This window comes from Equus caballus, chromosome 21, assembly GCF_041296265.1.
Source record: "Equus caballus isolate H_3958 breed thoroughbred chromosome 21, TB-T2T, whole genome shotgun sequence".
NCBI classification, from domain to species: Eukaryota; Metazoa; Chordata; class Mammalia; order Perissodactyla; family Equidae; genus Equus; species Equus caballus.
Genome location: NC_091704.1, coordinates 19,308,514 through 19,335,485, shown reverse-complemented (window position 1 = coordinate 19,335,485; position 26,972 = coordinate 19,308,514). Strand labels below are relative to the sequence as shown.

The following is a 26,972-nucleotide window of genomic DNA, read 5'->3' as shown; positions in this document are numbered from 1 at the left end:
TCCTCCTAATTTACATTTCTTTGATTTCTACTGTGCTTGAATATTTCTTCATGTTTGCTAACCATGTACAATCCCTCTTTTGTGACCCGTTGATTCAGATTGTCCATCTGTCAACTGGAGCATTACAAATTTTATCAATTTATATATTGTTTTATGTATATACTACAGACATGCATCACTTAACAATGGAGATACATTCTTTTAAAAATTTTATTTATTTAATTGCAGTAAGGAGATACATTCTGAGAAATGTATCATTAGGCAATTTCGTCATTGTGTGAACATCATAGAGTGCACTTACTCAAACCTAGATGGTATAGCCTACTGCACCCCTTGGCTATCTGATACTGATCTTGTGGGACCACTGTTGACTGAAACATTGTGTGGCCCACGACTGTATACACATGTATTACATGCATATACACACATAGTAAGAAAGAAGCTTTCTAGTTTTTGTAATTTGATTTTTTTTTTTTTACACTTCCAATTTTGGTATTGTTAAATCATCCCAAATCTTTCTTTACCTTTTATTTTATGTTAAATTATATATACTAGATCTGTGTATGGTCTTTATCGTATTCCATTGACCTGCTGGTACCACACTGCTTTAAATAAGGTAGCTTGATATTACTATCAGGACAATACATTTTAATATCTGGTAACAGTAGTTCCTTATCATTCCTCCATTTTTCAAAATTTATTTGCCAAGTTTTCAGCTTTTATTATTATTTATTAATGCCAACTGAATGCTGTTCCTTTAACACTTTATAAATGGTTTATGTTGTTACCTTATTACCCTATTATTATCTCATCTATTTAAGTATAGCCATATCTTCTGTTTTCTCTAGAGATGATAATTAGACAAAAGTTTTATTGTAACTATTGACAATGTAATGTACTTCTTTTGACATAGTTGTATGCTATTAATATAGGAATATTCTTAAAAGGTATTAAAGATTATTACTATGTAATATTTATTGAAAGAGAAGTAAAATTAAATGGCCTAAAATTCAGTGTCAAAACCAGGAAGTTAAGTGTGAATGGTCTGAGTGCCAGAATTCTGTGAGCTCTGGCTACCAAATGTCACCATTCCAACAAAAACAGAAGATATGAAGGTAACTAGCAATGCCTTTGAATAGACTTCTGCCAAAGTCCCACCATAATAACTTTTTCATTGAAGTAAAATTAAGCAAATTATTTTATAACTTTATATGGCAAATGAAAAGTCCTGAAAAACAAAAATAAAACAAGATAAATGTATTTCAAAAGTTAACATCAGTCACTCCTAGGCATTATTTCTTAGAACATTAATTTACTATTATATTGTTGCTTAAGCCAGCCAGTCACAGATCCCAATAGTCAATATAAATAACTACTTTTTTGTATTTCTTAAAAGTGAGTTTCTTTATTTTTGACGTTGGCAAATACTAAAAATTTCCTAAAGTATAGTAATGTAATATATAAATAAAATATGTCAACACAGAATACTAATAAATTTCTTGTAGAAAATGTTTTCAGTACTTAAGCTTACTCCTAAAATTTAGAAATACCCAGAAAACGTATAACTTCTGGAGATGTAGCAACATGTACACAATCCTTTTCCAAAGGCTCCTGATGTAAACAGCTCTCAGTTCTAATTTCAACTGGTTTGTCTTCCAAACACGATATTTGGTGGCAAAGAATGGGATCTTTTCAGAGTTCCTGTGTAGTTTTGATCTGTATGAAGGCTCTGGACTGAACGAATGCAGCCCAGAGAATTAAAAATTTGAGCACTTGAATGTACAGGATCATGCAAAACAGAGAATTCTGAAGTTTTCTGCCAAGGGTCTCTTAATGGAAAATTGTCTTTCATAGGACTTATTTCTTTATTCTCTTTTGAGGCAGTGTCTTTGTTTTCCAATGCCCGAGCAAGCATATAACTAACTTTCCTTTGATGAGCCAAAGCTTCTTCTTTATCATTCAGCTGCATGCGCAGAAATTAAAAATGTGCCAGTTAGTAAATAAATCACAGAATATAGAACTAGCGTCAGAAATATTTCATCAAAATGTTCAATCATCAATCTGTCACATCAATTAATGTGAATAAATTAATTAGGTGTCCACTAACTCCCAAGCAGCATGCTGCATGTTATTGAGGATTTTTTTTTTAAAGCAAGAACAGAAAACAGCATTCCTTCTGTTGAAAATTTTGTAAGTCATCTGAAGAGAGGGGGGACAAATATATACATGGTGTGTGTATGTATGTATACATAATATCAACATGTGCTTATTTTCTCTAAAAGAATGTTGAAGTTATATAAAACTTTTATATATTTATATGCAGATAACTTTAACAGGCTTCTCTAGGTAAGTATGTTCATATAACATGAGTCTCTTAGTTATCTTTGACATGGGGATAATGGGACTGACTTCAGGCTTATGGTAATGATTAAAGGATATAATCATTGAGAGGAAGTGCCTTGAACACTTTAAAAATTCCTGAATAAAAAGGATGTCTTGTCATGAACTGTATGTCTAAGTGCAGATGACAGAGATATCTGGAGTTAATGACGGGGAGCCCCCTTTTTCACAAGTGGAGCTTTAAATTTGCACAAGAAGAACATGGATGGGAGAAGTGGGAAGAGCATGCAGGGAGTTTAAGGAAATGAGATCATGACTCTGGAGGATGGTACCTCAGCTGGGAAAAGGGCTTAAAAGGCGAATATGGGGTGATAAAGAGTTGAATTAATAGGAAGCAAAAAAAAAAATAGCTTAACCACAACCTGCAACAAAAAGAAAGCAAAGATACTAACCAAATCTATTAGCATCTTCAAGACTTCCTGAGGATTATCCTGCTCTTCAGTCCTCTTAGAAGTGTTTTCTGAAGGGAGCATACCCAATAGTTTCTGCCCTAAGGTCTTCTTACTACTTTGTGATGGTAATCCTAAAATTAAACATGAAAATCCACTTAAGACATAAAAAGACACTCTCAGATGTTCTTCTAGGAAAAGAGGTAAGTACGAACCCGGGCTCATTCACTCCTCGATCAGTCAGGAAGCTGCCCTCTTCAGGAGACCTCTTGCACGAGTGCGTCAGGCAGCACAATGTAGTGGGAAGAGCCCAGACTTTAGAGCCAGGATGGCAAACGTAGGTGACAGGGCCACTGAAAACCCAGAGCAACGCCCTGCCTGCTGCTGTCTCATCACACAGTCACTCAGCCCCAACAACCACTGCCCCTCGGGAGAGAACGCAGCCCAAGCTACAGATCATTTCAGTCTTCCAGAGGAGCCAGCGATCCAGATTTGTATGTGAAATATCCCAGTTTTAAGTGTCAGTCACTTATCCACATTATTTAAGAACACTTATGCAGATCCAACAAATGTGTCTGCAGGCCGCAGGTGGCCTCTGAATTACGCAAACTCTGCTCCAGAGCTAGAAAGTCCTGGACGTGAACCCTCAGTTAGCCACATACTAACTGCATGACCTTGGACAAGTTCTCTGAGCTTCATTTCCCCGCCTCTGAAATGAGAATAATAGTACCTGTGCCTCAGGGTTGCTGTGCCATTAAATTATAGAGCACAGTGTTCACGGGAAGAGAGTTGCTGGGAAAATGAAAAGGTTCTGGAGGTGGAAGGCGGTGATGGTTACATAATGAAGTGAATGTCCTTCATGTCACTTAAAAATGGTTAAAATGGTAAATTTTATGTAGATTTTACCATAATAAAAAAACATACATAGTTTTGAAAGCATGTAGCCCAGGTATTGACATAATGTGTAAGAGTCCACGCCCTGAAATATGTACACTGATGTCCTTCATCCACAGAAAGGATGCAGTTTGTAGCAGAAGGTACAACATTTACAGGTTTATACAAAGAAAATTTCAAGAATGTCTTTGGAATGCTCTGGATGGCCTAATAGGAAACTGAGAGGCGATAAGGGACAATCCCCTTTCAATTCTGATAAACCACAGTGACTCGGGCTCACGCCTGACCTCTTCTGCAAGCAACTGCGGCGAAGGGCACAGCCAGACAAGTTGACGTGCTCACCAGCTCTGATGAGTGGATTCATATGTGCTCTAGTTTCAGTCTAAAAAAAGAAACATGCTAATTACCTACCTCTCAGAACTTGTCTAAGCTGCCACATCAAGAAGAAAAGTTTAGACTTGAACCAAACAAAAGAAGATGACCTGTAACACTCATCCTGTGCCTCTTGATTATTGAGCTATACTAATAAAATGAATCAAAGACTTGTCACTAAGAAACTCACAAAGAGCTAATGAAACTTACATGGACTTGTAACGGCTTTTCAGAGAGAAATTAATTATTTTAAATTCTTCTTCTAGTCTCTCTCAGTACCTTAATGGAAAAGAAAGATTGGGAGCTATACCTTTCAAATAATATTTTTTATGGAAAAGTTCCTGAGGTTTGTCAATGGCTAAGAAAGGCAGGAATTCTGGAATATAAAATAAGTACATACTCAAGTGCTGAAATGAATATGAATCTACCTAAGAAAAACCCAGCTTTGTCTACATAGCACTATCCTTATAGCCAACCTCCATGCACAGTTGGGGGCCTTCTATGTGGGTGACAGAATGTGATAGGCTTTCATAAGATTAACCACACCTTTCCCCTCCTTTTCTTTCTCCCATCACTCCCTACCTACCAACAAAACAACTAAGATCAGATTTCCCAAGGGATTTGCCTTCAGTCACACCAAGGCTGTCCTCAGAGTATCCCTGTAAATATTCTGCAGTCCAGCTCCCAGCAAGGGCCTCGCTGAGGAAAGGGGTGCCTAAGGAAGATCACCTGCACATCTGTTGTCTATGACAGAACTAGAATTCTTAATGTTTGCCACTGATTCCTAAAAGGCTAAATACACGAACTGTTAGCTTAATTCCCTTGCAAATCACCTACCTTGAGTTTGACATGAAGGTTATACCTTCAGCTTTTATCAAGGGATTATTAAAGAAAACAGACATATAAATAATGATTTTATATTTATTGTAAGTGACTGTTGAGGACTTAGCCATTATATTTGCTCAATGGCATCTGTAAGTCTCATGTCAGAAAATGCTTTTAGGAGTTAATTTCAGGCAACATGAAATGCCTCTTTCAGAATGAGAGTTGAGAAATGTATTTTCCCTTTTTGCCCTGACTTCCACCTGATGAATACTCTAAACATATAGCCTTTAGGATCAGCTTTTATCTACTTTCATAGTTTTTGTTTACTACTTCTATTTTATTATCCCTGTAAGCTACTTCTTAACCATTTCAGCAAAGAGATGGGTAAAGTAAAGCTAAAATTCACAACACTTGACCCATATACTATTACTAATATATACTATTTGAAATATTTCAAACAGAATAGGTATCTGCTATTAAAAGTTTTGTTTTTAATGTAAGATTTTTATTAGTTTTGAAGTTCATCTGAAAATAAGACATTGGAATTGGGATTAGAGATTTGACATAGTAGAAAATATTTAGAAATATAGTCATCTCAGAATTTTAATATTAAAACATTTAAACGTCTTATAAACTTCACTTTAATCTTTACTCATAGTGGTTTCAAACTGGAATTTAATTGGAATTTTAAATGGAAGCTATATGAATTTTATGCATAATACTGATAAATGAAAACTGATATTGACCATTTAGGGAAACCAAAATTTCTAGAAAATAATAGCTACTTTGTTTATACTGGAGGACCTACGTCAGTTGTAATTTTATTCTCTCAGGCCATTTTTATCTACTTGGTTTACACTAGTACAATGATACTCAAAAATAGCCACGGACCTTTTTTTCTTCCTGAGGAAGATCAGCTCTGAACTATCATCTGTTGCCAATCTTCCTCTTTTTTTGCTTGAGGAAGATTAGCCCTGAGCTAACATCTGTGCCAGTCTTCCTCCACTTTATATGTGGGTTGCTGCCACAGCATGGCTGATGAGTAGTGTAGGTCTGCGCCTGGGATCCAAACACACAAACCAGGGCTGTCAAAGCAGCGTGCGTCCAACTTAACCACTATGCCACAGGGACGGCCCTCCTGGCCATGGACTTCTGATAGGCTTGTGAACCAAAACCTAAACCTTAACTTCTGTTTCATTTTTTATAAGAATATTTTATTAATTTGTCCAACTTAAGATTTTTTTCTCTAACCCTCATGTCTCTTCAGGATCACACATTTCAATAGAATGTAATTAGATAGATACATTTAATGTTGGATTTCACTGTCATTTTCAATATTACTTCCTTCTTGGCAATTGCCCTTTAATCATCAAGGGCTCTAATTATAAGTTTTTTCCACTAAACATGGTCTTGTTTCAATGAAATAGAAGAGTACTAAAAAAGAGATTCTCCTGTTATTTTATGGTTTTGTTGATCCCAATTGCTCATCTGCATATGTAACATCCAATGACCCCCTTTTTCCCATGGTTTCTAAATTTTTAAATAAATCACAGTGATATACAAAATTTCAATTATATTCTCCATCGTATTAACTGTGCTTAATCAACTTTGATTATAACCAAAAACAACTGAAATTATGCCTGATTATTGCCCTTATAATTCATATTTACCATGCTCTTTAAGGTGCTTCCATTTTATCCATTTTGTTGATGTTTTACACATTTTATCCATTTGTGTCAATCTTAATGCCTGGTCATTTTTCCTCATTAACTGTTGTTCAAATGCAATTCTGAATGCATCTGCCATTATGTAAGCTTCTTCTTTACTCTTCTGCAAAAGTTCCAACTGGTTTTGAAAGAAAGTTTGAGAGGTGTAAGAGGCAAAACCAGAACAATTCTCACCTCGATACTGGATCAGGTTAGCAAATGCAGTCTCCTGTCTTTGATCTATTTCATCTGCCTAAAGTAATTAGTTCTTGCTGATTCTCTTCTGCAGTAGCTACCCACTCTGAACTAGATCACCCTAGACAGGCCCTGTGTGTGTCCTGCCCAACGAGGAAAAAGGGAGGATGCCAAAGGCTGCATTTCAATTCTGCCTTGGGCCAGTCCAGACAATACCACTGAAAATAATGAAAATCAGCTTTCAGATACCCCCGATAGATGACCTCGACTCTAATCTATGTAATCTTATACTTTTCCTAATGAATTGTTAATGTTTAGCTGTTAGCTTTCCCATATACTCTGAATACTTTAAATTCCATACCTTCAGTAACGGTCAAATATTTTTAAAATTATGGTCCATGTACTATATTTGTTATTAAAGCCTTAATTATAGTGGCAGCTAACATTTGTTTAGAAGCTAGCATGTGCGTGGTGCTGTGCTAAAAATATGTCTACTTCCTCTGTTTCTCACAACCCTCCACACTCGTTAATACCCGCTATTTAACTTCTGTGTCCAAAGCCACACAGCTAGAAAATGATGGAGCTGAGATTCAAACTTAGGCCTGTCTGGTATAAAGGTTCCTCCCACTGTACCTTGCTGCTTTGCTAATAAACTTCATGTTTATCTCCCCATTAATCAGTGTTCTGGATCCTAGTGACTTTAAGCGTAAGTGCACCTTTTCCTCTAATATACAGTAATTTTAGGGCTGTGTATAGACAAACAGAATTTTGGAAATATTAACTACAAACTTAAGCAAACAACTTTACATGGCAATGATATTGTGCAAAGTACTATTTGTATTTTGGAAGCATGTAAACAAAATCCAGTTTATATGTTAATGCTATCATATAAAATTATAAGTTCTATAGCCAATGACTACTAAAATAAAGCTGATTATTGCAGATACTTCTGTTTATTCTACTATTAACAGAGAAACAAAAGCAAAGCTTTTACTGTTTGGTAATTTGATACCTCTTGTTTGAGCTGCAGAAACGTTTTCTGAGCGGACGCTGCCATTTTGGCACAGGAACAGGGGCTCCCTCTGGGACCATGACAGAGGCAGGCTCCGAGGACCTCAAGCTTCAAATCCAAAAGCATTATCCCGTGACTAAGTGTCACACTGCCTAGCTACACACACACACACAGGGGCGCGCGCACACACACACACACACAGATGCACATTTCTATTCAAGCATCTGAGTCAAAGAAACTAGAGAGGAAAGCAAAAAGAAGAAAGCTGAGACCAGGATTTGGGGATGGATTTCCAAATGGAAATTAACTACAAATGAGCAAAGAATGTTATTACTTAGATCAAAAACATAAAGGAATTCTACTTTCCTTCTTTTCACTCTCCAAAACCTTTAACCTGGCACCAGTTTCCTATAGTTCTGAGTACTGGCAGGAACTTGACCTAACAAATATTAACATCCATGTGGGCTTGGCCCTGTGGCCCAGCATTCATTACCGCCAGCCCCTGCCAGGGGGAGTTGCATACTCAGAAATGACGAGTGAATTTTCATGGCAATGAGGAAAACAGTCATCCCTCCACTCCAAAAATACTACTCTCTGATCTTGTAATGTGAGACACTTCTAACAGAGCTGCTGCTAAAACTGTAAAAATAAGAAATAAAAGGGGCAGAAAGCGGCTAGCACATCCCCGTCCACTAATGTCTAAGAATGTCATGCATGAAGGGTGTGATACCAGAAAGGCTGAAGAACTGACCTGGGCAAACCCATGGGCCTCTCTCACTCAGCCTCAAATTGCTAGACATGGTGCTACCCTAGAACACGTAGCAGACGGCAATGGTGGAAAGAAAAAAAAGTAGAAAATTTCCTTTCTGATAAACTTTCAGACCTGCTTACCTACCTCAAGACCTGAAACTTCTGAGAAGCCACTTTCATCATGACACATGTTTTCCTGAGCCATCTTCTGCTGTTTGATACCAAGCATGGCGAGGGCCTCCAAATACTGTTGATTCAAAACTAGGAAGGGCCATATAAGAAAGTGTTAGTTATGAGGTCTGACTCCGGCCTCACCTAATCTAGTTACACCAACATCATATCCTCATTTCTTACAATCAATGCATATACAGTTGATGCTTCCCACAAAATCTAGCTCCATCCAGAAAATCCATCTGATAGAATAGTGGGTATCAAGTGAGATAATACATATATAACTCTAGATAAAATGTTATTTTTAATGTGGAAGTATCTTAACTTTGCAACCGAAGCCTGATCTTCATTTGCTCTGGGAAAATTTGTAGGATTGTCAAAGAGAAAACTTAGACAAAGGCAAATTATTCAGAGACTTCGTGGTTAGTGAGACGACCAGGTAAGATCTCATGTATTATGTCAAATGTACCAGCTATCCAAACTATCAGATTTTTCTATTATGCGAAAAATAAATCATTTGAGAACAAGAGAGGTCCTGCTATCTCCTGGAGAGCAGAAAACAGTAACTTTTCCCCTCTTGCATCAGGATGGAGTGGTAGAGAGGAAGGGGGCGGGTTGTGGCCATGAGCAGCTTCTGTGCTGAGAACTAAGCTAACACAGGAGAAATCTCCGTCAGCTCAACTCACTGGCGTTGAGAAGCACCATCTGTGTGTGCAGCTCCCACCCAGGGGCGCTGCCACAGTCTCTGCACTGCAGAAAGTGCCTCTCTCGGGCCCGTGACCTGATTCAGAGCTTATTTTGACCCCTTCAAGCCACCACTTTAAACCAGTTTCTTCTATTTTAAAGAAGTTTCTGCTTCTGCCAAGAAGAGGGAATCAACATCTCCTCTTAAAATTCTATAAAAAGTTGGTACCACTTTAATATTCTTAAAACCCCTTAATATTCTTTCATTAACTTTTGTCATAAGGTGGCTCATTATATGAGAGACACACGTGTGTGTGTGTGTGTGTGTGTATGTGTGTGTACACACATATATACATAAAAAATTTCAAGTTCTTAATGAGTCAAATATCTTGAAAAATTAAGAATATTTGTATTAGTAATAAAGTCATTGGACATTTTCTGAGAGAAAATAATGTTGAATAACTAAACAATTATAAACTTTTCCTACTAGTGTCCCAATGAAACACACCCTACTCAGGTTCCTCCAACATCAGGTGCTCCACCGTTTTGTTTGACATGAGCATAAAAACTAAAGGGTAAAGGAAAATGGGGAGAAACTGCTCAATGAGTATGAGGTTTTATTTGGAGTGATGGAAATGTTCTAGAACTACACGGTTGCACAATATTATGAATGTTATGAATTGTTCACTTTTAAATGGTTAATTTTATGTGAATTTCACCTCAAAATTTTTTTAACTTAAACCTAATTGATGCATTTCTCCTCTCTCTTGTCCTTTAAATAAACTGCTTCGAAATACTGGCACTTTGTCTACTGATATGTGTTCTCAACACAGGACATTCTATATAAAACTGATCTGGTAGCATATTTTTACAGAATCATCAAAATGCCACGCTTACTTGCATTTTCAGACTTGAGCATTTTAATTTCTTCTGTTTTCAGTTTCAGAGTTTCCTTGAGGACTTCATTTTCACAGTTTAGCCTAGGAAAAAAGTACCCTCCAAATAAATAACTAAAACATTAACACTTCAGAGTTGAATGAGAATATTTTTATCCCATAACTAAAACACAAAAACCCAAATATAATTTTTCCTACTTCAAAACAGTCTTGAATGTATATGTGTCACAAAACAAAAACAATTCAAAGGAGTGTGGTAAGATTTTGTGGTAACCCTTCTGTATACCTAGTGGAGAGAGAATCAGAATCAGAAATACCTCTAAGGCATCCATTCTGAATACTCATTCTCTTTACTAAAGTTTTAATCAACTTAATAACCATTTGAACACCAACTATATGCTTACGCCACCTTCAAAACTTGCATAAAAAGATACAGAGTAGGTACAAACTTCCAACTGTACAATACATAAGTCCCGGGGATGGAATGTACTGCATGGTGACTGTAGTTAATAATACTGTATTGTATATTTGAAAGTTGCTAAGAGAGTGGATCTTAAAAGTTATCACAAGGAAAAAATTTATACCTATGTATGGTCATAGATGTTAACTAGACTTATTATGGTGATCATTTTGCAATATATAAAAATATCAAATCATTATGTTACCCCTGACACTAATACAATGTTATATGTCCATTATATCTCAATTTTAAAAAAAGCAAAAAAATAAAAAGATACATAGGGAACTTTATTTATTGAATAAAAATTGGAATTACTTATAAGAGTTCCTAAATTGCCTAGGATCAGAGGCTTAAAAAAATTGTTTTTCTAATTAAAAACAGAAGCCAAATCATCTGGTCAATTTACAACTTTTAATAAAATACCCATCAAAATATTTTGTGATCATGTTTGTGGGGAATGTTATGTGCTCTGCTCAGAATTGGCCTCAGATCATTAAAATGGTGGTCATGATGTTAAATCTTCTCAGTTAAAAGTGAAATGTAAACCTAAGGCATTCTTCTTCCATGAATTACTTAACAAACTAATTAAAATGGTGAAATAGGTTTCTCAAGCAAGGTCTTTAGACCTTGAAGAATAAAGCACCTTTGTTAGCACAACCTCTTCCTAAGAGTGTAGGTCTGTGATTTTCAAACAGAATTCTGAAAAAGTGTAAGCAAGAAAGTGCTCAAAGAATAATAGGAAGGCATCAAAAGCCAGAGGAGCCAACTTGAAGGGGTTCCCATTGACGGACGTTGGAAAATTTTAAGCATCAAAGGAAATTATGATAGTAATGGTTTTTAATCCATTGAATAATGCCAGAATCCATGAATCCATATTGGTATAAACAAACAAAGAGGGAGAAGAAAAAGCTCTTTCTTACAGTAAAATGCAAACAAATAAATGTAGAAGGAATAATGGAATTAGAAAATTACCATTGGCACATCGTAGCAATAATTGCTTCAGGCAGAATAATCAGTAGATGTAAAAACTAGTGGGTGAAAGTCTAAGTCACAGTATATTTACATACTCTCAAAGTGTCTCCCCACAGGACGCTTATTAATTACAAGGGGAAATACAGTGACTTTACAGTGGAGAATGAGGGCAGACAGCACACCCCAACCAAGTGATCAAGAATCACACCCTAGGAACGGGACAGAGCAACGTCGCAGGTCTCCTGGTACGATGCACTAAGAATAGAACACTGTTCCCATGGTCATATTGCCCAAAACACATAACCCAGATTGAATCCAGAAACAGCAGACATCCCCATTGTGGAATATTCTATAAAGTAACTGGCCTGTCCTCAAAAAAATGTCAAGGGCAAAGAAACACTGAATAATTGTTTCAGATTAACAGAGACTAAAACGTAGACATGGCAGCTGAATGCAATGTGTGATTCTGGATTGGATCCTGGAGCAGGGGAAGTGTTTTTCTCTTTTGCTATAAGGGCATAATTAGGATAATCAGCAAATCTAAATAAGGTCTGTAGATTAAATAATAGTATTAGGTTAAGGCCTTGATTTTGATAATTACACTATGGTTATAAAAGAGAATGTCCATTTTTAAAAAAATACAAACTAAACGATTTAGAGCAACAGGGCTTATATATGCAACTTACTCTTAAATGGTTAGAAAAAAAATTCTATCTATATCTATATACTTAACTACAAAGAGAGAAAGAAGGAAAGAAAGAACGATAAAGCAAATGTAAAGAGATAAAATCTGGAGAATCTTGGAGAAAGATATATAGGAATTTTTTGTACTGTTCTTGCAACTTTTCTGTTAGTCTTCAATTATCTCAAATTAAAAGTTAAGAAATAATAAATTCTCCAAGCACATGGGTTGGAAGAATAAACATAGTTAAAATGTGCATACTACCTAAAGAAATCTACAGATTTAATGCAGTCAATCAGAATCCCAATGACATTCTTCATGGAAACAGAACAAAGAATCCTAAAATTCATATGGGCAATCAAAGATCCAGAATTGCTAAGGCAATCCTGAGAAAAAAGAACAAAGCTGGAGGCATCACCATCCCTAACTTCAAAACGTACTACAAAGCCATAGTGATCAAAATGGCATGCTACTGATACAAAAACAGACACACAGATCAATGGAACAGAACTGAAAGCCCAGAAATAAAACCACACATCTGTGGACAGCTAATCTTCAACAAAGGTGCCAAGAACATACAATGGAGAAAAGATAATCTCTTCAATAAATGGTGTTGGGAAAACTGGACAGCCACATGCAAAAGAATGAAGGTAGATGATTATCTCATGCCATACACAAAAATAAACTCAAAATGGATCAAAGACTTGAAGTCCTGAAACCATAAAACTTCTGGAAGAAAATGTAGGTAATACACTCTGTGACATCAAACTTAAAAGGATCTTTTCGAATACCATGTCTTCTCAGACAAGGGAAACAAAAGAAAAAATAAACAAGTGGGACTTCATGAGACTAAAGAGCTTCTGCAAGGCAAAAGAAACTAGGATCAGAACAAAAAGACAACCCACCAATTGGGATAAAATATTTGCAAATTATACATCCAACAAGGGGTTAATCTCCATAATATATAAAGAACTCACACAACTCAACAACAAAAAAAACCAAACAGCCCGATCAAAAAATGGGCGGAGGATATGAACAGACATTTTTCCAAAGCAGATATACAGATGGCCAATAAGCACATGAAAAGATGTTCAACATCACTAATCATCAGGGAAATGCAAATCAAAACTACATTAAGATAACACCTTACACCTGTTAAAGTGGCTATAATTACCAAAACTAAAAATAACAAATGTTGGAGAGGGTGTGGAGAAAAGGGAATCCTCACACACTGCTGGTAGGAATGCAAATTGGTGCAGCCACTATGGAAAACAGTATGCAAATTCCTCAAAAAACTAAAGAGAGAAATACCATATGACCCAGCTATCCCACTACTGGGTATCTACCTGAAAAACTTGAAATCAACAACCCGAAGTAACATATGCACCCCTATGTTCACTGCAGCACTAGTCACAATAGCCAAGACATGGAACGATCCAAGTGCCCATCACTGATGACTGGATAAAGAAGATGTGGCGTACATACATACAACAGAATACTACTCAGCCAGAAAAAAAGACAAAATCATCCCATTTGCAACAACGTGGTTGGACCTGGAGGGAATTATACTAAGCGAAATAAGCCAGACTGAGAAAGACAAACACCAGATGATTTCACTCATATGTGGAAGATAAACAAACACATGGACAAAGAGAACAGTTCAGTGGTTACCAGGGGAAGAGGGGTGGGGGATGGGCACAGGGGGTGAAGGGGAGCACTTATGTGGTGACAGTCAAGAAATAATGCACAACTGAAATTTCACAATGATGTAAACTATTACGAACTCAATAAAAAAAAGAAATTAATTAAAAAATTAGGTACTAAAGCCATCTATAATCCCAGATATCAAATCAATTTCTCAACGACTGACTTTATAATAAATGTATGTTATAATTTAAAGTTATTAAATAAATTCCCACTAATAAAAGTCTTGCTCAAAAGACTGCATTTGAAAAAACAGTGCCAATGCTAAAATAACTTGGGAAACATGACTCTCAGACTGTACTTTAAGTTTCTACCATACATTTTTTTTTTAATTAACACTAACAGAAAAATATGGAACTGGTAAGTGAATAACCCATTAGAATTTTATAATATTTACACTTAGCTCAAAGAAGAAGAAAGCCTAAGCTGTATTTGAATTACACACACTTTAAAGATTTCCAAAGAAAAACTATGGAATAATAATATACAAACCTGTCATATTTTTGGGTCCAAGATTCCTCTATATTTTTAAATCTATTCTGATCAAATTCTATTTCCCACTGCAAGGCATTTATTTCCTATAGAAAGAAAACAGCACTTTCATGGAAAATTATTAGAAATAAATCATTGCAAGACAATGTCAATAGCTGAAATAAGTCATTTAATCATTTCACAGAAATAGGTTAAAAAGAAAAAAATTATCGTTCAAAGAGTCTATGACATTTGTAAACACATATAACAGGCCTCTTTAGCACTCAAAAAAACCTTTGCCAAAGCTTGCTTACTAGAGGGAAAATTTCAGATTGTTTAGCTTCAAAATTTGCTGGCTCAAACCTAGTGAGATTTCTCATCGCCCCTGCCCCCAACCCATGCAGACCCCATGAGCAAAACACACTCCTGGGGTCTGAGCCCAGGACAGTCCCAGCAAGGGAGGGTACGACAGGCACAGGCATGTGACCATCTAAGGTGACTCCTCACTGCCTTTCCAGTGATGAGGAGATGGTCAGAAAGAGGCAGGCTCTGCCAGGCAAGTGGAGGACAAAAAAAAGGAAAAGAAGAAGAAAATAGGAAATGCCAGTTTGGCAGGTCTCCTAATACCTTAAAATGGGGAAATAAACCTTAATTCTTTGCCCATGTGACAATCTATTTTGGATTATAAGTGACCAAGGAAAAGGACCACTTGAAACGTGAAGTGACCAAAAGGGAAGCGGCCATATGAAACTAAAGCACAACTAGCAGAGGGGATGCACACACGACACAGCCATTAGTACGATGATTTTAAACAAGTGCTATTTGAAAGCTTTTGGGATGGAACAAGTCCATGCTCAAAGTGGCAAATACCTTCTCCAAGGATCTCTTTTGTTCCATAGTCTTTTGAAGCACTGCCTGGGTATGACTTGTGGCTTTGCCAAATATTGCCTAAGAAAAACAAAAATTGCATCAGTATAAATCAAATTTCTAATCACTCCCATAGGCATGGTGACGTTCATATTTTTATTTTAAGACAAGAGGAAATTAACTTGAGAATTGCCACAGGGACCACGTTTTTTAGAGTTTGATAGTTCAAAAGTCAGAAGATTTTTATTTAGCTCTTTCTCAGTGAATGTGAGAATGAATAAACGAATTTCCCACACAAAGACTTGCACATAAATGTTCATAGCAGTGTTATTCATAATAGCCAAAAAGTGGAAGCCCAAAGGCCCATGAAGGGGTGAAAAGATAAACAAAATGTGCTGTACAGTATCCAGACAAAGGAATATTATTTGGCAATAAAAAGGGAGAAATTACTGACACATGCTACACCATGCGTAAACCTTGAAAACATGCTAACCGAAAGGAGCCAGATGCAAAAGAATCCAGACACATACTGTATGATTCTATATATATATGAAATAGAAAAAGCAACTCTCTAAGACAGAAAGTACATTAGTGTTTGTCTGGGGTTGAGGATGGGATGGGGAGCGACTTCTAATGTGTACGAGCTTCCTTTTTTGGGGTGTTAGAAATGTTCTAAACTTTGTGGTGATGGTTGCACAACTCTAAGCTTAGTAAAAATGAATTGTATTGTATGCTTAAAATGAGTGAAATTCATGGCATGTAAGTTCTACCTCAGCAAAGCTTTAAAAAAATCTATACCTCAAAAAGAAAATTAATTATATTAAGCACTGCTGCTTTTGTTTTAAAAGCTAAAACCATATCACTTATTATTGAAATGTATGAGTGATAAAAGTTTAAAAATAACTTCTCACCATGCTTTGAAGAATTTTCATTGCTTCCTCTTTACCTTCAAGTTGTCTTTGAGATGCCTCAAGTTCAGTTTTTAAAATTTCTACCTCCTGAGGACAGAAATAAAAATTAGCCTTCCTATCCACAAGATATGCAACCCAAAATGGTCAGTTTGCACGGTGTACATTTAAGCTCAACACGCACTTTCATTCCAAGCACTCTGACCTTACGAATGAGGCTGGAAATTCCTCTAGGCTTTATAAGTGGACCAGAAAGGCTAAATCTGAGAGCCTCACTATCAGGTGCCAGTTGCGACTGAAAGCCAAAATCTTTTGCTCTTACCCATCTAAGCCACACAGCTAATAATTTGAAAAAAATCTTTGGACCACATAAAATAAGCACACACTTATTCACACAGCTAGAGCAGCTGTTGTAGTTTGAATTGTGTCCCCCCAAAAGAAATGTTTCAGTCCTAACCCCTGTTACTGTGCACGTGACCTTATTAGGAAATAGGGTGTTTGCGGATGTAATTAAGTAAAGATGAGGTCATACGGATTAAGGTGGGCCCCATTCCAAAGACTGGTGTCCTTAAAGATGAGGTAAATTTGGACATAGCCACACAGGAGAGACGGTCCAATGACGACTGAGGTGGAGACTACATCGATGCAGCTACAAGCCAAGGAATGTCAAGGATTGCCGGGAGCAACCACCAGAAACTAGGAAGGGACAAAGAAGGGTTCTCCTCCAGACCCTTCAGAGGGAACACGGCCCACCATCACCTTGATTTTGGACTTCTAGCCTCCAGAAATGAGGAAGAAAGAAAAATCTTTGTTGTTCTAAGTCACCAGTTTGTGGTACTTTGTTGAGGCAGCCCTAGGAAACCGATAAAGTAGCTTTCACCAGAAGAATCTCACACACACACTAACAAGGCTTCCTGCTTCCTGAAGGTTAGGCGCCCCGTACAGACCCTCCTCCCAGCAGGCTGGACTGCTCCTCAGACGGCCTGGGACACATTCTAGTCTTCTAAGTTCAAAGGGGTGAAATTACGCCAGGTTATTTCAAGCCATACATCCAGGGAAGACAGATGGAAGGAAGTGATAAGTGTCTTCTCCAGGAGGAGATTAGAGGAGTAGAGGATTAGGGGCAAAAGGACACATAAATAGCCTTTTTGAGAGATGAGGAGGATAAGAAACAGAGGAGGCCAGTTGAAAGGTATGAACTTTACACTGTGGTTCATCAAGAATTGCCTTTCAGACAATTTTAGTATTACTTACACAAAATATCTATTGGTGGACTTTATTCACATGAGAATTTTTCCATTAGAGTACCCACCTCTAAAGTTTCCTGAAGACGTCGCTTCAATTCGACATTTGACAATTCTGAATTAGAATCTATTAGGACAAAAAGTTGAATATTTTAACTACTTAAATACAGTAAATTTGCTTACAAAATATCAAATACAGATTTCTCCTAAATTGCAAAGAGAAAAGAATTGTAATAAACCAAATAATGATAAAATAAGTAGCTTAAAATGTTTCACAAATGACAAGACACATACTTTTGAATAAAAAGACTCTAAAAAAAGGGCCCTAAATTAAAACTGTTGTTAATAAATTAGTTAATTACTACATCCAAACACAATATAAAAAACATGAATGTTGGTGAGTGAGATAAATAAATTTTGGCGTTTGACTTAAGTTTGATCAATATAGTGAAATGGATATCTAAGAAATAACCTGAATTTAATTTCTTTCCAAAGAGAGTGACTACAAGTCTCCTTTACTTCAGTTATCCTCCCCTTAACGTGATCAATTGAGACATGAAACTGAGCTTCCCACGAGCGTCATTTTCCTTGCAGTCTCACTGGGAATATAAAAACATTAAAGTGGTAAACTACGACAAAAAGATAAGATGAAATAAAAGGAAGAAAAAACAATTTAGAAAGAATATCTTTGAAGGACATTAAAAATTTCTCAAAATTTTTTTCTTTGCTATTCTGAACTTTCAGCAACATGACAGCATCCAAGACAAAATCTAAATCATGTTTTTGCTCTGACGATCCAGGGTTCCGAGGAGGGACAAAACTGACAGTGGGTTGGCAATGACAGGTTCTGTTCTGTTAACACCTGTGGTGAGCAGAATAATGGCCCCCCAAGATGTCCACATCCTAATCCCCAGGACCTGTGAATACATGGCCAAAGAGACTCAGCAGGTGTGATGGAATTAAGTACTTGGAGATAGGAGATTGTCCTGGATGACTCAGATGGGTCCAACTGACTCCCAAGGGTCTTTACAAATGAAGGAGGGAAGCAGGAGCGTCAGTGTCAGGGTGATGCAGCTTGAGAAAGACTCAATCAGCCATGGCTGGCTTTGAAGATGGAGGAAAGGGACCACAGGCCAGGGAACACAGGTGGCCTCTAGGAGCTGGAAAAGGCAAGGCAGTGGGTTCTCCTCTACAGCCTCTAGAAGGAATGCACCCCTGCCTACATCCTGATTTTAGCCCAGGGAAACCTGTTTTTGGACTTTTGACCTACAGAACTGTAGGATGATAAATCTGTGTTGTTTTACACCATTAAATTTCTGGTAATTTGGAAATTACCTACTAGTAATAGGAAACTAAGACAATATTCTTACTTAGGATCAGGTCAATTTTGATAAAAAGACAAAAGTTCATAACCCAACAAAATAGGAGCTCATACTATCACTATTACATCTTGTTTATATCCCAGGGGTTTCCTCATGTTTTTATAAAGACATCTCAGCATCATGTCCAGTTTTCAACATCTTGCTTGCAAAACAGGATCCATCACCTATGCATGATAAGGAACTGGAAGAAAAATACATAAATAATCCCATCCTAATTTCACGAAGGATTTTGAAAGATGGGGATAGATCTCCAGCTGCAACATGTTTTTTGTAAATCTGAAACCATGTTTCTTAAATTACTTTTGTGTTGTTCTAATATGTGTTCGTTCCACTTTGGAGGGAGAAGTTTTACAACATGGATTACAAAAGACTGGGCCACAAAAGAGCTGTGCTTGGGGGGCTGGCCCCGTGGCCGAGTGGTTAAGTTCGCGCACTCCGCTGCAGGCGGCCCGGTGTTTCGTTAGTTCGAATCCTGGGCGCGGACATGGCACTGCTCATCAGACCACGCTGAGGCAGCGTCCCACGTGCCACAACTAGAAGAACCCACAACGAAGAATACACAACTATGTACCAGGGGGCTTTGGGGAGAAAAAGGAAAAAATAAAATCTTTAAAAAAAAAAAGAGCTGTGCTTGGTTCCCAATCATTTTGGAGCTGTAACATTCTATCACAATATGATTCTGAATTTTACTCTTTCCTTAAGTTAAGACATAATTTATTTTTTGGATATAATAAATTAAGATTAATTTTGTTTCGATAATTTTTGAGAATTTCATGATATCCCTAAAATAAATGGAAGCATACGTATTCTACCTGGAACACTCTTTCCTCAGATGAACACCTGGCTTGGGCACTGATTCATTCCGGTGCTCAAACTCATGTCCTTAGAGAAGCCTCCCCTGACCCTCGCCTGAAACAGCAGCACCCCAGCCCTCCAGTCACTCACTGTCCCTTCACTGACCACTGCCTGATACTATACAGCTGTTGACTTGTAGGTTTATCTTCTGTCTCTTCTACTAGAACGTGAACTCCATGACATTAAGGCCTTTGACTACTTTGTTCACTGATGATATTCTCCGAGCCTACAGCTGTCCTGGACACGTAATGGACACCCAATAAACATTTGTGGAATAAGAAAAAAAAAAGGATAAACGAAGCATACCACTACACCACAAAAAAAGCTAGGTAGGCAATCACCTACTGACAGCACTAACAAATAGGTATCAAGGCAGAATGTGACTACTGTACTTTGCAATGTGGACAAGACTTGGAAACAGAAACATCGATTACTTTTGTACTATCACTAATCCCAAGAAGTGAATAAAGATAAATTTCTAAAATCCACTACAGTGATCCGTTTCCATGTGTTGTCAGGGTGACAGCACTGATAAAATTCACAGGGGAGGAGAAAGGAGAGGACTAGGCTTTCTTACCGGCGCTACTTTGTCGTCTGTAATGGGAAATTCTGGACCCTTCAGGAGATGTGTTTCGCAAGCTCTTATGCTTGGGATACTGAAAAAGGGCACCACATTTTTCTTCCTCATTTCTTGCAAACGGGGGAGGGCTAAAGTCCTTTCCATCTGATCTTTTCCTAGATGTAAATAAACGTGAAACTTGCACTTCATAAATGCCACCGGGCCTTCTTCCGAGGCCATACCCTAAATCGCCTTCCGCCATGTCATCCTCTTCCGTCTCCCAGGTCTGCACCTCCGCCTCCCTCGGCGGCCTCACCACGCTGCTCATCAGCCAGACGCCGTCTTTACCATAAGGAATAACAGGTGATCTGTAGTTAAGAAAAACAGTAGTTAGAAAGCTGTCATTCTAACAAAAGTTGGGTTTTCCAGGGAAGAAAAGATTCTGCATTATACAGGCATGACTCTCCCAGCAATGCACCAGCACACAGCTGCCCCTTGCAATCCAATTCAAGGTATTTAACATTTCAGGACTTTTTAGGCAAGAAAAAAATCCAACTTCTTATTTCCAAGATTGCAGTGAACTGTAAGGCAGCAGGAAAGGCTTTCATTGATTCCAATAATCTACTCATCACATGGAAGCAGATCAGCCTTTGCCAAGGAAACAGAACACTCTTGATATACAGGCTTATAAAGGAAAAGGCTCGATTTTCACAAACCTAAGAGCTGTATGAAATTCAGAATAGTCTGTGAAAAACCAGACTTCCAGTGACTAAGACTATCCTGCCTCTGTGCCTTCATGGCCCTTTATCCACTTAGGAGCATTGGGCTCCTACAGTGTTTCCTACTTGGTTCATCCGCTATTTCTGAGCAGACACAATGAGCAGAGGTTTTGTGTTTGGGACAGTGTTAGGTGGGAGAGAAGAAGGCACACCTCCCTCTCTCTCAAATCAGGCCACGCCCATGTTCAGAACCCTGCACTATTCGCCATGCAATCAGAGTACAAGCCAAGGCCCTTTCATCGCACATCTCTGCCCTGCCCGCATTCTAGGCTTCGGCCTTGGCCTCCCCGCTGTTTTCCACCATGCCAGGCATTCCCGCCCAGAGCTTTATGTTCCCTCTGCTTTCCATGCTCTTCCCCCAGACAGTGGCATATGATTTTTTTCCCTTCCATTTAGTTGAGAACTTTCACCTTTTCACTTAAAGAAACGACTTTACGGCTTCTCTTTGGCATATCCGAAGTGCCAGCATTACTACTCTTGCGCTTCGAGGCCATTATTAAGTAAAATAAGGGTTACTTGATCACGAGCTCTGTGATACCACAACAGTCAACCTGATAATCAAGACAGCTAAGTGACTAACACGCACGTAGTGGACGCAGCATGGAGACACTGACAAAGTGGGATTCACAACCTGGGCAGGATGGAGGGTGATGGCCAGATTTCATCATGCTACTCAGAATGGTGCACAATTTGAAACTTATGAATTGTTTATTTCTGGAATTTTCTATGTAATATTTTCAGACCACAGGCAACTGAAACTGTGGAAAGCGAAAGCGCAGATAAGGGGGGACTACTATACTATTATTGTTTAAGTGAAGACAGTTAAACTGAAGTACAGAGAGGTTAACACAGCTAACGAGAGGAAGAGCCACATTCTGAATCCAGACCCCTGATGTCAGAGCCACCACTACACTCTGAGCCACTGCTTCTATCACTTGGAGAATTTCAATGAGATGAACATAGAGTAAACCAAGTTTCTATTATTTATGACATCAAATAGAACTGAAAGTAAGTCTAAAATAGCTAGTTTTAGCAACATTCAACACAGTCTATTGGACTCCTTGTTTTCCTCAAATTTTTGCAAAATCATCTTGGTTCTTTTACGAGGTTATTTCCTAAAATAGTAAGTTTGTCTATTTTTATTTGTCAAGATAGACAGGAAATTATTTATCAAATCAAAGAATAACTCCTTATAAATGCAACCTTACACTTCTGTTAAGGAGGCTGTGGTCAGGGTTAGGCAGCCCGCAGTGAAGAAAATGGAATTGGTCAACACAAAGGAAACAAGCCGTAAGAGGAAAGAGTAAGCAATCGAAGGATTAGCTAAAAATATTTTTTAATGTGCCACGTACATTCAGGCATCATGGTTACTTCTTCCTGCTGTTCAGAGTGGAACATAATGAGCTTTCACATAGTCCAGTGCTCTACTGGTTTTTAAAATGTAACTTCAGGAACTGTTGGCCGTGTACTCTCCCCCTTTTTATAAACTAATAGTAATATGAATATGTAATGCAGCACAAATTAAACTTTTGGAATACATTTCTTCTAAGAAAGGGAAAATATTTGAAGTTGCTAATATTCCATTCAACCAGTTTTAAATGCATTCAGTGCTGACAACCGGGGCCGCAGCAGAATGTGTGACAGAGAAGGCGCCGACTCAGGAGGTGTGGGTTCAGATCTCACTCCACCACTTGCTGCTCTGTGGTCCCGGGCACGTCGTTTAACTTCTCAGAGCCTATTTTCAAGTCTCCAAAATGAGTTAAGCATAACTATGTATGGTTGTTTTGGGCACCATCGATATAATATATTGGAAATCAATGTTTATTGAATTAGCATTTGAGTATTAGTTTCTTCACTTGTCAAATGAGAAAACTGGAGAAGATTCTTGGGTTCTTTAGGGATCTAAAATTCTGGCTCTATATCAGCATTTTCCGAAATACGTCCCATGGAACTAGTTGTATGAACGATTAGCTGTTGCTAGGAATAAACGGTTCTTTTGGTGTCATTAAGGGACGTGTGTTCCTAGGCCAGTCTAGGCATGCATGACTTGCCCCACACCACACAGGCAGTGGCAGAGCCAGAACTAGAAACCATTCTCTCTGGCTCCTGGCCCGGCGCTCTGGCCAGTTGCGAAAGGCCACAGGATGAACAGATTGCAGACTGTGGATAATCTTCCTCCTTTTCCACTAAAACAACTCTTTGAAAAGTGACTGGTGTCTTCCTAATTGCTAAATCCAAGACCTAATCTCCTTCCTCAGCCTCCTCCTCCTCCGCAGACGCTGGGGCCCCACCGACTCAGCACAGCCAGGCCTGGCCACCCTGGCTCCTCAACCCCAGGAACCCCGACTGCGCCACATCTGCCCGCTCGGGCTCCTTTCCCTTTCCTGTCCCGGTGGTGTAAGTTTGGCTTCCACTCTTAAACACTCCGAAACAGGCATCTCCAACTGGATATACTGCCGGCAATTCAAATACAGCTTGTTCAAAACCAAATTTATTATCCTCCCCAACCTCATCCCTGTATACTCCTGAGTCTTCTATTTTTGCAAATGCATCACCCATGCTCCAAAATACCCAGGCACAAAACTCTGGAATTTGTTTTTCCTCTATATTCTCTTTGGTCCCTTCAGTTGCCAAGTCCTCTAGGTCCACAAAATCTCCTAAAACCATGTGCTGCTTTGCACATTAACTTCACAGCTCTGGCTGAATTTCTTATTTGCTCTTCCGGGCTAAAGCAATAGTCCCCTATCTGGCCTACTCCCAAGCCATCCTACACACACACTGCTGCCAAGTCAATCATCCCCAAGCACAGCTCCAGTGATGCCCCTCTCTGGCGCTACAACATCCCATGGCTCCCATGGCATATATAATGAAAGTAAGTGTCACCCTGTTTTCTACAATGAGACTCCAGCTTTCATTCCCTGTTTCATTTGTCAGTACTCCTTGGGCGTGATAGGTGCTTCCATGTAGGAGGGACTGCACCTGTGCCCAGGTGCCCTCAGCTTGGTGACCTTGAAGCCTCTGCTGGTACCATTCTCCACAGGAAGAATGCTTTCTCCTCTCAGGCCCCCTCAGTTCATAAGCCACTTCCTCCAGCAGCCTTCCTCACTCCCTTCGGCCAAAAGTGATTTCTGCTGCCTCTGAGCCCTCTTAGCTCTGTATTGTACTTTCTTAATAATCCTTACTTCCTACCTTTCAGGCGTAGCAGTTAAGATTCAGCTCTCTCACCACCGCCACTGGGTTCATTTCCTGGTCGCGGAACCACAGCACGTCTCCTGTACTGTGGCGGCTGCCTGTTGCTGTGACGCCGAAAGTACACCACGGGAATTTCAAATGCCAGCAGGGTCACCCACGGTGGCCAGGTTTCATCAGAGCTTCCAGTCTAACACAGACTACGAAGGACCTGGCCACCTACTTCCAAAAAATTGGCCATGAAACCGTAGGAACAGCAGGGAGCATTATGTGATAGAGCGCCGGAAGGTGAGACGACGGCAAAAAAAAAAAAAAAAAAGACCGGAAAAAGGTCCGGCTGGGTTCCGCTCTGCTGTACCCAGGGTCCCTGGATGGCACTAACGACAAACTTCCTACCTGATAAGGTTTTGGTTGCACACACCCCTAGTGCAGGGCATATGTGTGTCTCATTTCCTTGTGCACAACAGGTGTTCCAAAGATATCTGGTGGACAGAGCTGAAAGAGAAAACAGGTTTCTCTTTCTGTTTGGACGGGCAGGCGGACGGGCAGGGCTGGACCCCGGACCCGCTGCAAGGCACCCCGACGCTGCAGCCCGCGACCGCTGCGAACGCCTGGGGCGGGGTCGACCCGGAGCACGGCTACTCCGGAGCTGGGGGCCTGGGGGGACGCGGCTGGTCAGGGGCGGCGGCGGGGGGTGTAGGGGGGCGCGGCTGCTCCGGGGCGGGAGGCGGGGGGGGCGGACTGCGGGCGCGGGGGCGCGCTGGTGGGCGGGGTTCTTACCGTGCCTGGCTGGAGGCTCCGCGGAGGCGCAGGGGTGGGCGGGGCGCCCAGGGGTGACAGGCAGAATGGCCGGGTGGCGGCCGCCGAGTCAGCGGGCAGTAATGGGGCTGCGAAAGTGGCCTGTGCCCGCGTCTGGGTGGAGGGAGAATCCCAGCTGACTCCTGCCTCTCTGGCAGAATCTTTAACGTTAGCAGTGGGTCTCTTTGACTTATGTTCTTAGCGCTTATTCCAGCTGGTGTTTTTGCGCTGGCTTCTGGGTCCAATGAGTGTACACGAGCCCTTTAAACAGCGGGATTTCCGTTCCCTACAGTTCCTCAGTTTATAGTTTCCTGGATCTAATCCCCTTTGAGGTTTTGTTGTTTTTTTGTGGGTATTTTTTGGTGAGGAAGATGGCCCTGAGCTAACATCTGTTGGCAATCGTCCTCTTTCTTTTTTCTCCCGAAAGCACCAGTACATAGTTGTATATCCCAGTTTCAGGTCATTCTGGTTGTCTGTGTGGGACACCGCCACAGCCTGGCCCGATGAGTGGCGCCATGTCCACGCGGGGATCCGAACCAGCGGAGTTCGGGCTGCTGAAGCGGACCGGGAACTTAACTGCTGGGCCACCCCGCTTTGGTTTTTAAAGTCAGGTGTTTTGGGGGCTGTCTCTCCCGTGTAGATCTAAGGGTTGGGTTGCCTGATGTGGAGCTCGGAATCCGGTGCTTCTCAGGGAAGAGTTGCGATCCCTCCTGCTTGGGGATGGCTGTGGTTGGGGTGTGTTTTTTGCTCAGCTAGACCATTTCTCTGCCTCTGCTGTGGCTCTTGATTTTATCCTTTTATTCTTTGTGTGGAGGCTCTGTTCATCCAGCTTTCAGGTCCCTCTCATAGGGATTTATTCCATATATAGTTGTAGATTTGTTGTGTCCGTCGGAGGAGGTGATTTCAGGATCTTCCCACGCTGCCTTCTTAAACCCTCTCTCCCTCTCATTTTCAAATTGGGTTGTTTTTTGTATTGTTCAGTTGTACTTGTTCTTTATATATCCCGGATATTAATCACTATTCAGATAGATAATTTGCAAATATTTCCTTCCATTCTGTAGGTTGCCTTTTCACTCCTTTGTGTTGATTTTGTCCTTGATAAACAAAAAGTTTGACAAAATCCAATTTGTTTATTTTTGCTTTTATTGCCTGTGTTTTGATGTCATATCCAGGAAATTATGGGCAAGTCCAATGCCATGAAGATATTTCCTCTATGTTTCCTTTTGGGAGTTTTATATTTTCAGGTCTTACATTTATGTTTTTAATCCATTTTGAGTTAATTTCTATATATAGTGTAAGTTAAGGGTCCAACTTCATTCTTTTTCATGTGGATATCTGAGTTTTCCAACACCGTTGTTGAAGATGAGAAAAGTTAAAATAAGTGGAGCCATTTTTGCATAGAGGCAGGGCAGCAGTTTCAGAGGACCTGCCGGCACGTCTGACTCCTTGAACCTTTGGACCGTTTGAACTGGGCCAGATCTTTGGCCTTAGCCAAAACCAATACTGTTTTCCAAACTTGTGTTTGTAAAGCTAACAGGAACGCAGACATCCTGACCACAAAAGCTGATGATTATGGACTCTCTTTCTGAAGATAGACTCTGTAACCAGCCATATATAAAGAATAACCTAGTTTAATACCTATAGAAGATTTTTTTCCCTCTTCTTTTCATACAATTGCCCCTTTCCTTTCCCCATAGAAACCCTCGTCTTTCACCCTGTAATTGGGACACTATTTGGGTTTCTACTTGAATCTGTGCTCCAGGAGTTGCAATTGTTTGATCCCAGATGAATGCTTTGCCTCTTAAACT

At 39.5% G+C, this 26,972-nt stretch overlaps 1 protein-coding gene across 8 annotated transcripts; it reads right to left on the bottom strand.

The window, feature by feature from the left end:
- Nucleotides 1-192: 192 nt before the first annotated feature.
- Nucleotides 193-26,595, bottom strand: CCDC125 (coiled-coil domain containing 125). Of its 8 annotated transcripts, XM_070246791.1 has the most exons (13): nucleotides 25,147-25,416; nucleotides 24,763-24,861; nucleotides 20,417-20,766; nucleotides 17,671-17,729; nucleotides 16,362-16,448; nucleotides 15,454-15,531; nucleotides 14,605-14,690; nucleotides 10,296-10,378; nucleotides 8,689-8,804; nucleotides 7,794-7,901; nucleotides 6,551-6,725; nucleotides 2,793-2,923; nucleotides 193-1,963 (listed from the first exon to the last, which is right to left on the bottom strand). In XM_070246791.1, exons 2-13 carry the CDS (start codon nucleotides 24,801-24,803, stop codon nucleotides 1,640-1,642), a joined length of 1,638 nt encoding a protein of 545 aa, XP_070102892.1. In that variant the 5' UTR covers nucleotides 24,804-24,861; nucleotides 25,147-25,416; the 3' UTR covers nucleotides 193-1,639. The 8 variants fall into 8 exon arrangements, with proteins under 8 accessions (XP_070102892.1, XP_023481350.1, XP_070102894.1 ...); XM_023625582.2 differs by lacking the exon at nucleotides 24,763-24,861 and having other exon boundaries at nucleotides 25,147-26,595; XM_070246793.1 differs by lacking the exon at nucleotides 7,794-7,901.
- Nucleotides 26,596-26,972: the final 377 nt, after the last annotated feature.